We start from the raw sequence: 12,041 nt of genomic DNA, 5'->3' as shown, positions 1-12,041 counted from the left end.
GACTTAGAATTAGCCATCTCGGGAAATTGCTTGTACCAATCATCAGAGTTGAGATCTTGTTTCATTGCTTCAAAGTCTGCGTCCTCGTACTTGTATCTTTCTGATTTAGGTTTCAATACAGCATCACATTTGATAGTGAAGGTCAAGCAACTATGATCGCTTAAACACAAAGGACTGAGATGCTCTAGACATAGAGCTTGGTTAGCTTCACCTGTTTGAATGAGATCGACTAAAGATGGGTCGTCAGTCCCACGACATCTGGTTGGTTCCTCTACACTTTGGTGGAAAAAGGAGTCGCGAAGGGCTTCAAGAAATTTTTCTTCTTTACTTTCCTCGAGATGTGGCGTCGTCCAATTTTTCCAATTGATTGTTGGGAAGTTAAAGTCCCCGACAAAGCATTTATGAGAGTATTTGTTGTTTGATGCGATATCTTTGATTAGATAATTCAACTTGTTGTTATTTTCAGCTGACGTGTCATTGTTCGTAGGGGAGCGATAGATACAGGAGAAGACCAGGAGATCGTTTCCGGATAGACGAATTTCGATTGTGGATGCTTCATTGAAATTGACTTGGTTCATTGATTGGTTGACATCGGTGACCAAATGTTTGATCGATGAATGAGCAAGAATAATTATCCCGCGACCGATGCCAGTGGTCATGTTCGTATGACTGACACATTTATAATGTTTAAGCTCGTGTTCGTGTAGCTCTCCCAGTCCACCGTGCTTTGGTTTCACCTCACATATCACAATGATGTGGGGATGATGTTTCTCTACATCAAGCACAAGTTGTCGCTTCTTCTCGGGTGTTAGCGTGTCGGCGTTGCAATAAAAGATCCTGATTTCGTTGATCTTTATTTCAACATCATCTACTTGATTTACGTTATGGTTTTCTTGAATTATTGTTCTCCGATTGTTTTCGTTTGAGTAAGATTCTTGGCGAATACTACATTCTTCGTGTCTGTCTTCTTTGTTTGAGATCTGATTTTGACCTTGATGATGTCGAATCCGTTTTTTGAGTCCCCTCGAACTCTCCATTTATAGATATCAGAGTTATCATTCTCATTTCTAGTTTTAGCTTTAAACGATAGTTCCCTTACGTTCTTTCTTTCATCTTGTGTTAGATCTTCAGTTACACTCGTTGTCTTGTATTTTTGGATGCCCTTGAGAGAAGGAAGGTTTCCGAGAAGTGAAAATTTTTCCTTTTCGCTAGATAGACAGATTAATAAAGGGCGCTTCTTTTCCTGAGATGGTTTTCCAAAGTGACTGACACGTTTGATAGTAGCGCGTGTGTGAGTGTCTTTAACAAGACCTTCGGCCCATGAATTGTCATCTTCTTGTTCTTGTTCTGCTAAGCCATGGATGACGACGTTGCAAGATCTTTTGATTTTGTCATTTTCTTCTGCTTCTTCTTCACGCCATGCATCCCTAATAGCTTCTCTGATAGTTGTTTGTTCGGCAGATACCTCAGAGATCTTTGTAGCGTCAGCGTAAGACTTTTCCGACAATATCTTCATTTCTGTTTTGATAAGTTCTTGCATGCTGTGCTTGAATTTCTCCATGTTGGTTTCAATCTTTTGCTCAACGTATTCCAAAGTGTGGAGTGCTGGATTGTTGTCCAGTTTCTTTTTGAGGTCAGCGAGTTCTTGTTCCCTGGCATCGGCCGCATTTCTGTCTGCTTTTGAACTTCTTCAGCAGCTCTGCTTCTTTCTCGGCTTTGATTTTGATGATGTTTTCACAATTTGCCACGTCTCTCTGGAGAGATTTCACCTTTTGATTTGGGGAAGCATATGCACCAATATTCTTGGTCATAGTCACGCAGTTCACGCAAATGAACTTTATTCCTTTCGTCTTTCCAACAATCAGCTGAATGTAGTATGGAGGAAGTTCAGAACACGAATAGTGAACACTTCTCTCGCACTCGGTGCATTTGAGTCGATCTTTTTTCTTATCAGTGATACATCGTGATGGTGTACAAGTCTCCAGATCTTGTGAGCTTGCACTCAATTCTTCCAATGATGATGGTGATTGCAATGGTGAAGGTGTGACTGCTCGACTGCTCCCGAAGAATTCTCTTCATTATGATGGATATGAATGAGATTTCCGTTTAAAATAGTCAAAAATGTTGTTTTTTGAGAATTTTGAGATTTTCTTGAAAAAATGTTGAGCTGTGAAAAATGCGTGTGCTCTAGTTAGCTGCTAGAAATCTTCAACATGTTTCGGCCAGGGCCGTTTTCAAGGTGTATTTCTATCTAAAAAAAAATCAGTTTTTTTAGCAAAAAAGAATCAAGGGCAAAGACTCTCACAACGAGAGTGGCGCTACTCAAACAACATCACATCTACTTTTTAACAAAAAAAATTTTTGACGTCAAATAAACGTTTTTCTGTGACGTGTCCTCAAAAAAATAAGTATACTTATGGATTTCACCATGGCGAAATGCAGATTATGCAGCGTGAGGTTGGTTCCTTCTGTAGTAAATTTTATTGCTGTGTCCTGAAATATTATTTTTGCATAAGCTGATTATCATATTTTAAAAATAACCAGCTCTTAGTTTCATTTACAAAATAACCATACCTTTTTCCCTCACTGATCACTTTTTCCCAACAAAATTTCAGTTCTATCAAATTCCTGCTCCGGTGATATCATCTGCTAATGCCACATTTTATACACTTGGTTTGGTCTGTGTAAGACGCTCTATAATGGTTGATATTGCGATAGCATAGAATTTGACATTGCTAGGTTGTCCCCTCTACTGACATGATATCTTTAGTACCATGAAGGACAGGAATACGATAAGTGTTCATTAATAAAAATGAAAACTGCGGACAAAGAATATGCATGTTGTGCAGAGCCGCATTTCTGTTAACGGAATTAAAAGCATTGCTTGCGTCCACTAAAATAATAACTTCAGTATCATCTTGCTCGAAAATTTCTCTCATAGAATGTATTGCTGCCTCGGCTCCTGATTGCAGACCTGTCACTACTTGAAGTGGGCCAGAACCGTCCTGTATGTCATATTTCAAAACCCCACCAATACATTTTCCTATAATTCTCCTGAGTATTTCTCCAACTCCGATTAGCCTGACTCCTGGGTTTTTATCGAGAGGGATGAGTCTGCATGCAATGTATGGTTACAAACTGTGTGGGTCAATGCTTTTGGTGGCAAGTAGTCTCCCAAGTTTAGCGATCTGGTTTCTCAGTTCCTTATTTTCCTTTTTGATTTTTTTACTGGTGAGAAGGTGGTAGTAAAGTTCTTCATCCGTGTGGGATCGTCCACCAGCACCTTTTGTTAAACAGATGGCTTTCAACACCATGTTTTGATCAATTTCGTCAAAATAGGTCTCGTATAAGGTCTTCAAAATTTCCATTCTCCATTGGTAATTCTTAATGGAGTATATGATTCTATGCTTGCGATCCAATCATCTTCCCGTACTACCTATCTATCTCGCCCATTTCTATAAGCATCTCAAGAGTATCAACTGTGGTATTATGATCATCTCCAGAGTTTGTATCATCATCTATGGTATCAGTATCTACGTAATCATCAAGGGTGTCGGTATTTACAGGTATAAAATTTACATTGTTTTCCATAGTTTGAGAGTTCTTATTTATACTGAGTTTTTTCTTTTTTTGTCAACGTTTTGTATTAACATTAGTTAAATTTGCAGATATTCAGATGAAATTCAAGTTCTTTTTCGTGTTGAAATAGGTTGCCACAGTTATTACCAGTTTTAAACTTTCTGTCATGATAGATTCGGTGTGTTGATTGTGATAAAACGGATTCATTCACGTATTAGAGTATTGTATGAATGTTTGTTTTTCACTTCTAAATAGCAAACAGCATCGATATAAACGATATAAATCGATATAAAACCATTATTTTCAATGCTTCTTCACAGCTAACGTCCACCATTTTGTAAAAACTCTCAACCTTTGATAAAAAATTCCCGTACGGGACACCTCTGAGATGAAGTATGATTTATAAAAAAGCAACACTTCTCTCATCATCTCCTATCTCTCGCCAATACTCCATTGCAGCGGCCGGTTTGAAAAATCTTAAATGAGAAAAGACAATGACAACAAACCCTCTACGGCACGGAATTTTGAAATTAGCTGTAGATAGTGGGCCTGTGTACAGACAAGCGAGAAGGGGTGTGATGATTAAATGATGATACGAGCCCTCCTCATTGTGGAATGGGTCCTAGTACCTCTTACGAAGTAGGAATTCCTCCTTTTTCCGATAGGAATGCTTAGCACTGTCCAGACACCGCTGATTATGCGAGTACACTGATGATAGTGATGACACTCGAACTACACGGGAGAGCATACAGCTCGTCGCAGGCGCAGAACGGGATGAGTGATATTACACACCACAATGTCTGGCATATCACCAACACTCTTCAATTAGAGTAGTGGTACCCTATTTCCCTCACATGCTATGGGTTGGCCAAGTAAGTGTTAAAATTTGATGACATTAAAAAAATAATGTCCAATGAACAGATTCTGTGAAAAAATACCAAGTTTGTTAGAGAAACCCAAAATATGCACTTCCCAAGTAAAAAATAGTGTAAATATTATATCATCTTACCTATATCTTTACCATATAATTCGAGACGCATACAAACAAAATTTATATCTTTCATTTCGCTGAACTTTAATCTGCCGCCATATCCTCCTTTATGTGCTTGCTCAACATTAGGCATTATGAATCGTATTTTACGTGCTTTGATACGTGGGTTTAAATATCTGCGGTCCATTGTAGGTTTTGTGTATTCAAAAGGATGCCAAAATACCTACAAAAATAAAAGAATCCTAAAGCAGCTGAGCTTTATCTAAATCCCAGTGTAGCAGAAAATTGGGTTGTTACTATAACAAGGAACCAGAAGTAAAAAGAAGTAAGAGAAGTAACGAGTAGTAACGAGAAGTAACTAGTGATTAAATGGAAAAGTCACGAAATCGACACTCCATTGTCTTGCTTTTGTCACCAGTTGATTGTTTTAGAATTTATGACGTCATTTCTAGGTTTAGTTTTCCGGCACCTATATCTCGTGATTGGCTTGTTTGTTTCCTATAAAATTTGGCATGGTGACACCTTGACAATAATTCCTTGAAATTAACCTAACTACAAAGAACGAATACTCTGTTAAAGACTCGTTTGAAGCAACAAATAAAATCCAAGGTATCCCAAAGGAGCTTTTTGATCAAGGTTACCGATACGTTTCTTTCGATGTGACTTCCTTGTTCACAAATGTCCCTTTGAAGAAAACTATCGACGTCATCATAGATAGAGTCTATAAACAGAAACTGGTGAAAACTAGTTTCCAAAAGAACACTCTTCGCAAACTCATTAAAGATGCTTGTACGAAAACTGCTTTTTCGTTTAATGACACCATCTACAAGCAACTTGATGGAGTCTCTATGGGTTCTTCCTTAGTACCAACCCTCGCAAACGTTATCATGACTGAGCTTGAAAAATATGTTGTCACAAAGCTTTTCAATGATGATATCATCAAATTTTACATTCGTTAATCATACTCTAGTCCCATCCGTGTATGAAAACGTCCATTCGATTGTTGGTCAATTTTCAATATTTTGAAAATTGAAAATTGATTTTTTGCAGCAATTTTCAATATTTCAAAAAGTTCAAAAATTGAATTTCAAATTCTTATCAAATTTTAATTTTTTAACCCTAACCCCTAAATTTGAAAATGTAATTTCGGTCTTATTTTAATTTCATAAAAAATATTGACCTTCGAAATTTATTGAAATTCCAATAGGGGTCAAAAGGGAATGGAACTAGTAGTAATGAGGAGGCCTGTGAACTAAATCCACAACACAACCTTTTATCTTTGGGGATCTGGGAGCAAGAAAACATGTGTAAAGTTATGATACGATACAGAATACATTAAGTGTTATATGAATCCAACTGTTTCGTAGATTTACTTATTTGAAAACACTTATTTATAACACCCCTAAATCAGTGTCCCTGTCAGGTCCGCCCCGGTGAATAACCTGGTGAAAAAAATAGCCTAAATTTAATCTCCAGTGAAGAAATGACTCACCCCAGGCAATTGAAGCTGAGTGATCTCAACCCCACAATGAGAAATTGAAATAAAAGCTGTCCAACCCCGGTGAAATTTTATATAACGCAGGCTACCCAGTCAAAAAGCACACTTGCACTTGGCAAAAAAAACAGGTAGAAAAGTGTATATATCAACTAGAAAATCCCCCAAAACAGTAGTGTCACAAAAAAGTGTACGTTTAGTAGATCTGGAGATTTAGAGCCATATCAGTAATCCCCAAGAACCTAATCAAAATTCACACCAATCAAAAAAGGCTCAAATTTCCACCCCAGTGGAAAGTTTCTTTAAAAATCTTCCCGCAGCCGAATTTAATCTTTTATCAGACTCACTCCAGTGAAGTTTTATCTTCGATTAGGTCATGGGAACAGGGGTGTTTTAATTTCAATCTTTTTTGAGACTGAAAAATAGTGAAAACTGGATGAATATTCAATGCTCAATTTTTTTGGGCGTGAAAAAAAATTAAAATTTGATCAAAATTTGAAATTCAATTTTTGAACTTTAAGTAATATTGAAAATTGCTGCAAAAAATCAATTTTCAATTTTCAAAATGTTGAAAATTGACCAAAAATCGAATGGACGGAAGTATACACGCATTACACACGCATTGAGTCTCTTTTTAAAAACCCATCAAACAAACTTTTAAAGGAGAATTAATGTTTGAGATTAGGCATTCCATTTTTTTGCCTGGACAGGAAGAAAATTAAAAATAGAGTTTAATAAAAAAAGAACTAATTAAAAATCTTGTTTATTTACTTAATTATTTAGCTTTAAAGATTGATCTTTTTCGGCTGTAAAAAGGAGAAAATTACACCCTCCCTTTGTGACGTAGGTTGCGCGGATGAATAAACATAATGTATTAAAAGTCTGCAGTAGTAAACTAGGTCACAGTGTGGATGTAAACCACACTGAAACGACCGCCTTCCATCACGCATCACGTTCGCGAAAGAGCGCGCCCACATTATTAACGCCTACATGTCATCTCCAGTACATTTTAGATTATTCATTGAAATCAGGTTACAATATAGTCATTTTTCATGTCTCGATTATTCAATTCCGAATAAAAGACATTCAGGGAAAAAAAGAGAAACACCTGGGTAATCTAGTTAAAAAAACCGAAAGTAAATGGTAGACAAAGTAATGAGCCAAAGCAAAACGAGATTAGCGTACCACTATGAAAGAAACCGCCTCCGGTGGTCGAAAAGGGAAGAAGCTTGAAAGGAGTTTTATACTAGGTCACAGTTTGCTTCAGAGCAAACTGATGCGACCGCTGTTTTACAGAGCAATTAACACTTTCTTTAGCAGTCAACACACAATAAGAACAGAACAACATCCATCACAAATCATGTATGATACTTCATAAAAAATGAAAAACAGCACATGTAAAATGCAATAACTAACAATGTCGAAAATAATTGCAGAGGACCGAGAGAAGTTATAATTCAAAATTACTACAAGAAGTACATCAAAAAACAAAGACTACCTCTGAAATCAAAACGCTTGCATCCTAGCTAACACGCTGAACTTTTTAAGCCACCGTACCATCCACCCATACCTCTCTGGGCCACCGTACACGCGGGATATCTCTTAGATATTTGCGTGGTTATCTCCCTAATATTCAGCCACCAAAAATGAAAATTAAAGATGGTAACTTAAGCTGCACGATTTCACTTTCGATTTCAACTTTCAACCTCCCAGACTCGGTAAACAAAAACACGACGGTAAAAAACCGCCTTCAGGCGGTCGATGAATGTTATATTATTAGAATACTTGTCAGAGCTACTGTTTGTAGACGAAGAATCACTGGATCCAGACACTGTTTTTCGTACGCTTCACAATCTCAGAAAACTCTTCTCACATCAAAAACTAAAAACACTCTCTCTTTGCACTCATTCATTTCGAGGATTTTTCATATGCGAGTTACGAGTTACAAGTTACGAGTTACGAGTTGCATTTAGAACCACGAGTTGCGAGTTACTTTTTACGAGTTACGAGTTACGAGTTGCATCTTAACACACAAAATTCGCGAGTTGCAAATTAAAAGTGCGAGTTGCAAATTGAAGGTGCGAGTTGCATATTAAAAGTGCAAGCTGCAAATTAAAAGTGCGAGCTGCAAATTAAAATCAAGTCTGAGATTGTTATCTTAAATAATAACAGCACAAAAAAAAGCTAAACCCAAAGCAAAGCATGGAAAACTCAGCCAAACTGTTTACGCGTTTTGTGACTAAAGTTGTGAAACCACTCAAATCACACATTTTTTCGCTCATTTTTGTATAAAAACAAAACAGAGCATTACATAACTTTAAGTTTTGAAAGGAAATGCGCGTGTTTCTTCCTATCGAGAAACATCTTTAATGGGGGGGTACTACCCTTGCCGACCGACGGGGATGCTCCGCTGAGGTTCCAAAATATGACTCTACATGGGACTCGTTTTTCAAAAATTTTGCCGAAATTTGCGAAAAGAGTGACCCTGATTGGAACTGAAAATCCAAAATTTTCTGAAATTTTCTACTTTTACACCAAATTTTTCGAAAAAGGCTTCAATAGCTTTCAAATGGCTGTTCTACAATCATGTTAAAAATATATTGAGAATTTAGCTTATTTCCTTGTTTTTCAAAATTTGGAGTTCGGGTGAGATTTTGGGCCATCTCTTAAATTTAATCGGATATTTCAATTTGGCACGGGTTTATAGATTTCCAGGATATATTTTGAGCCGTATTGGACCATTTTTGAACTTTTGGATCCTCAGATCCTAAAGTCTTAAATCTAGCGTTAAAACTCAGAGTTAAAACTCTATCCTTCCAACCTAACTTAGAGCACTTCCAAATCGTTTTTAGTTTTGAAAATTCTTTTTTTGAGCACTTTTCTCTACAGTACAGTTCTTTACACTCATGCAATGTAAATACTTTTTGTACATTTTTTTCTTTCTCCACCAAATATTTGCTCTTATGTATAATAGTGAGCAGCAATAATCATTTAATCATTTAAAAAATATCTTTCCTTTTATCAATAGAAATTTTCACTCTTACTGACTTTTCGATTTGTAACACGCACTTTTAATTTGCAACTCGCACTTTTAATATGCAACTCGCACTTTTAATTTGCAACTCGCACTTTTAATTTGCAACTCGCACTTTCAATTTCCAACTCGCGAATTTTGTGAGTTAAAATGCAACTCGTAACTCGTAACTCGCGATTTTATTTTGTTAAAATGCAACTCGTAACTCGTAACTCGTAAAAAGTAACTCGCAACTCGTGGTTCTAAATGCAACTCGTAACTCATAACTCGTAACTCGCAACTCGTATATTATCATATCACTTCATTTCTCTCTTTTTTTGAAAATCTAAAAACCTACTCACGCACATTATACGTCACAAATTTCGTTGCCATGGTGATATAAGGGAATTTTAAATTGTCTATTATTCGGTATAGAAAAAGTAAACAACTATGAATTATATATTTTTGGAATCGTGTTAACCCTATTCAACCTAGGCTTTTAGGGGCGGTTCAGAACTAGGGGGGGGGGGGGCTTTTCCTGTACCACCCCTTAACTTTTGATCTAGTGGGTCTTTTTGGATGAAATTTGGCACACAAGATCCTTGTCACTTAAGGTAACTTTTGACAAAAATTTTTTTTGATGACGTCACTCATCATGCCCAAAGTGAGCAAAAACCGGAAATTTCCTTTGTTCTTATAAATAACTATTGTATTCTAACAAAAGCTTTAGAGAAAAGTTGCCTGAGTTTAAAATGCTTATTTTATCCTAAATATTCAATAAATTACGGTTTAAACGATATATTTGACATTAAAAATAAATTTGTATTGGAAAAGTGTCAATTTTTGCGACATCTTACTGTCAGAAATGTCATCATGCTCAAGGTGTGAAAATCTTTAGGTGTCAAATTCTTTTTTATTTTGAAGCTAAATAAAAGTTAGGAATTTACAGAAAATTTCAAGGCAAAAGCTCTATTATTTCAGGAGTTATTACCAATAGTTTGACCTCCGAACAGAAAGAGCCCCCCCCCCCCCCCTAGGCCGAATAGGGTTAATGAACTCTTTAAGAATAGAATCATAAGTTTCATTGAAAATCACACATATTAATTCCCCTTTAAAGTGAAAGGAGAGTTGCAACCTTGAAATTTTGAAATTTATCTTTGAAGCAAACCATTTCAGGATAGAAACAAAAAAATCCAAAATTTGTTGAGTTCCCCTTCAAGTTTACAATGGATACTTTTGATGACGGAAACGTTCATTTCCTTGATATTAAGATTAACGGAACTGAAACCGATGTTTATTTCAAACCAACACACACGGGCCAGTATAGTTATTTTACCAGTGGCCAATCTCCCTGGAGGTTGAAAACAGCTTGGGCTAGATCCAAATTCAATCGTGCATCTAAAATCTGCTCGTCACAACACGCTCTCAATTGTCAGATCAGAAAACTGAAGCAATTCTTATCTTGGAATGGGTATCCCTCTCACGTTGCCAAGTCGCTCATCAGAAGTTTTCATTCAAAGCCGCCAAGGAACGAAGAGCAGCAAAACGAGGATGATATTGTTAAAGTCTATTTTGACGTTCCTTACCTTGGTTTAAAAGGTGAGAATTTGGTAAGATCTTGCTTTCAAAAGTTACGTCGTTTCACAAAGAGTAAAGTTAATTTTGTTAAAAAGTTCAAAACAAAGAAAAGCTTTGTTCAACGAAAGATCGAATCCGTGAATTGCAGAAGGCAAATCTAATTTACAAGCTATCGTGCCCAGGCTGTGGAAAAGACTACATTGTTAAGACTGACAGTTGTCTGTCCATTCGCTTAAAGGAGCATGGTACCCGAGACAATCAGCCAATGAACTTGCATTTGAAAAACTGTCAAGATTTATATTGTTGTTTCATTGTTTAACTTGCCGTCGTTGATTGATGACAATTTAGAGACAGTAGAGTATGATGACCATTTGCTAATATATAAATGCTGTATTTGATAATTATTCTATTGTAGATTCTTCTTTGTCATGGTCACATTTAATATTCTTAGAGGCATATTATATCAAAAAGTTTTCTCCAGAGATCAATTGTGGATTGAAAGCATCAAAGAAATTGCAATTGTTCTCTTGATAATTGCTTCCTTTTATCTTTCAATTCACAGTTGAAAATATTTCTTATGACTTTTCTAATGACTTTGTAATGACATCAGAATATCTCAACATTATAAGATAGGTAGCTTTGTGAGCATTTTATAACATTCAGTTGATAATGATGTGATTGAAACATCAAAATATTCTGTTTACCAAAACATCTTGTTTTCTAATTTTCACTAACAAATCAGAAAGATGTTTATATTCGGACTTTGCTGTTTCTTATATAACCTAATTAGATTTTGTCAATTTTGATGACGACGTCATCATTTGGGCGATTTTTGGTACCCGAATCTGGACACCTATATCTCGTGATTGGCTTGTCCGTTTATTTTCAAATTTGGCATGCGACACCTTGACAATATTGCTTTGAAATTAACCTGATTTTGTCAATTTTGGTGATGACGTCATTACTTGGGCCCTTTTTGGTACTGGGCAAACTGGGAAGGTAATTTTAGAAGGTTTTAATTTTGGCACCCCCTATGGAAAGTAAATGTCTTAGTAAAAAATACCCGAGCGAAGCAAGCACGAAAGTTTTTGGGTATTTTCTCTCTAATTTGCCGAAAACTGCCATATCTAAAGTGTAAAAGAGTAAAGGGGCCAAAACGGGGGGGGGGGGGTTCAGGGGGTACCCGATTCCGCAACTCCGCCAATTTTTTCTCAAATTTCCGTCAAACCGTCTTAAATTGAACCAAAATTCCGTCACCGAAGATTCCTTTGAAATTCAATATTTTTGTCGAAAATTCCGCAAAATTTTGAATATCTTTTACCAATTCCAAAATTCCGCAATTTTTTTTGCTAAATTCCGTTTTTCCGCACTAAAATTGTCTAATT

At 36.4% G+C, this 12,041-nt stretch overlaps 1 protein-coding gene across 2 annotated transcripts in view; it reads right to left on the bottom strand.

The window, feature by feature from the left end:
• Positions 1-12,041, bottom strand: part of LOC136812759 (uncharacterized) — a 232,255-nt gene that overhangs the window by 113,374 nt on the left and 106,840 nt on the right. For both annotated transcript variants that reach the window (XM_067069283.1, XM_067069284.1), the window contains one exon: positions 4,589-4,793. In XM_067069283.1, coding sequence (XP_066925384.1) covers positions 4,589-4,793 — 205 coding nt within the window. The remainder of the gene's footprint in view (positions 1-4,588; positions 4,794-12,041) is intronic.

The sequence above is a fragment of the Clytia hemisphaerica genome, unplaced genomic scaffold (assembly GCF_902728285.1).
Source record: "Clytia hemisphaerica strain Z4C2 unplaced genomic scaffold, Clytia hemisphaerica genome assembly, whole genome shotgun sequence".
Classification (NCBI taxonomy): Eukaryota; Metazoa; Cnidaria; class Hydrozoa; order Leptothecata; family Clytiidae; genus Clytia; species Clytia hemisphaerica.
Note: the sequence above shows the minus strand (reverse complement) of the source record. Positions and strands in the feature narration are given on the sequence as shown.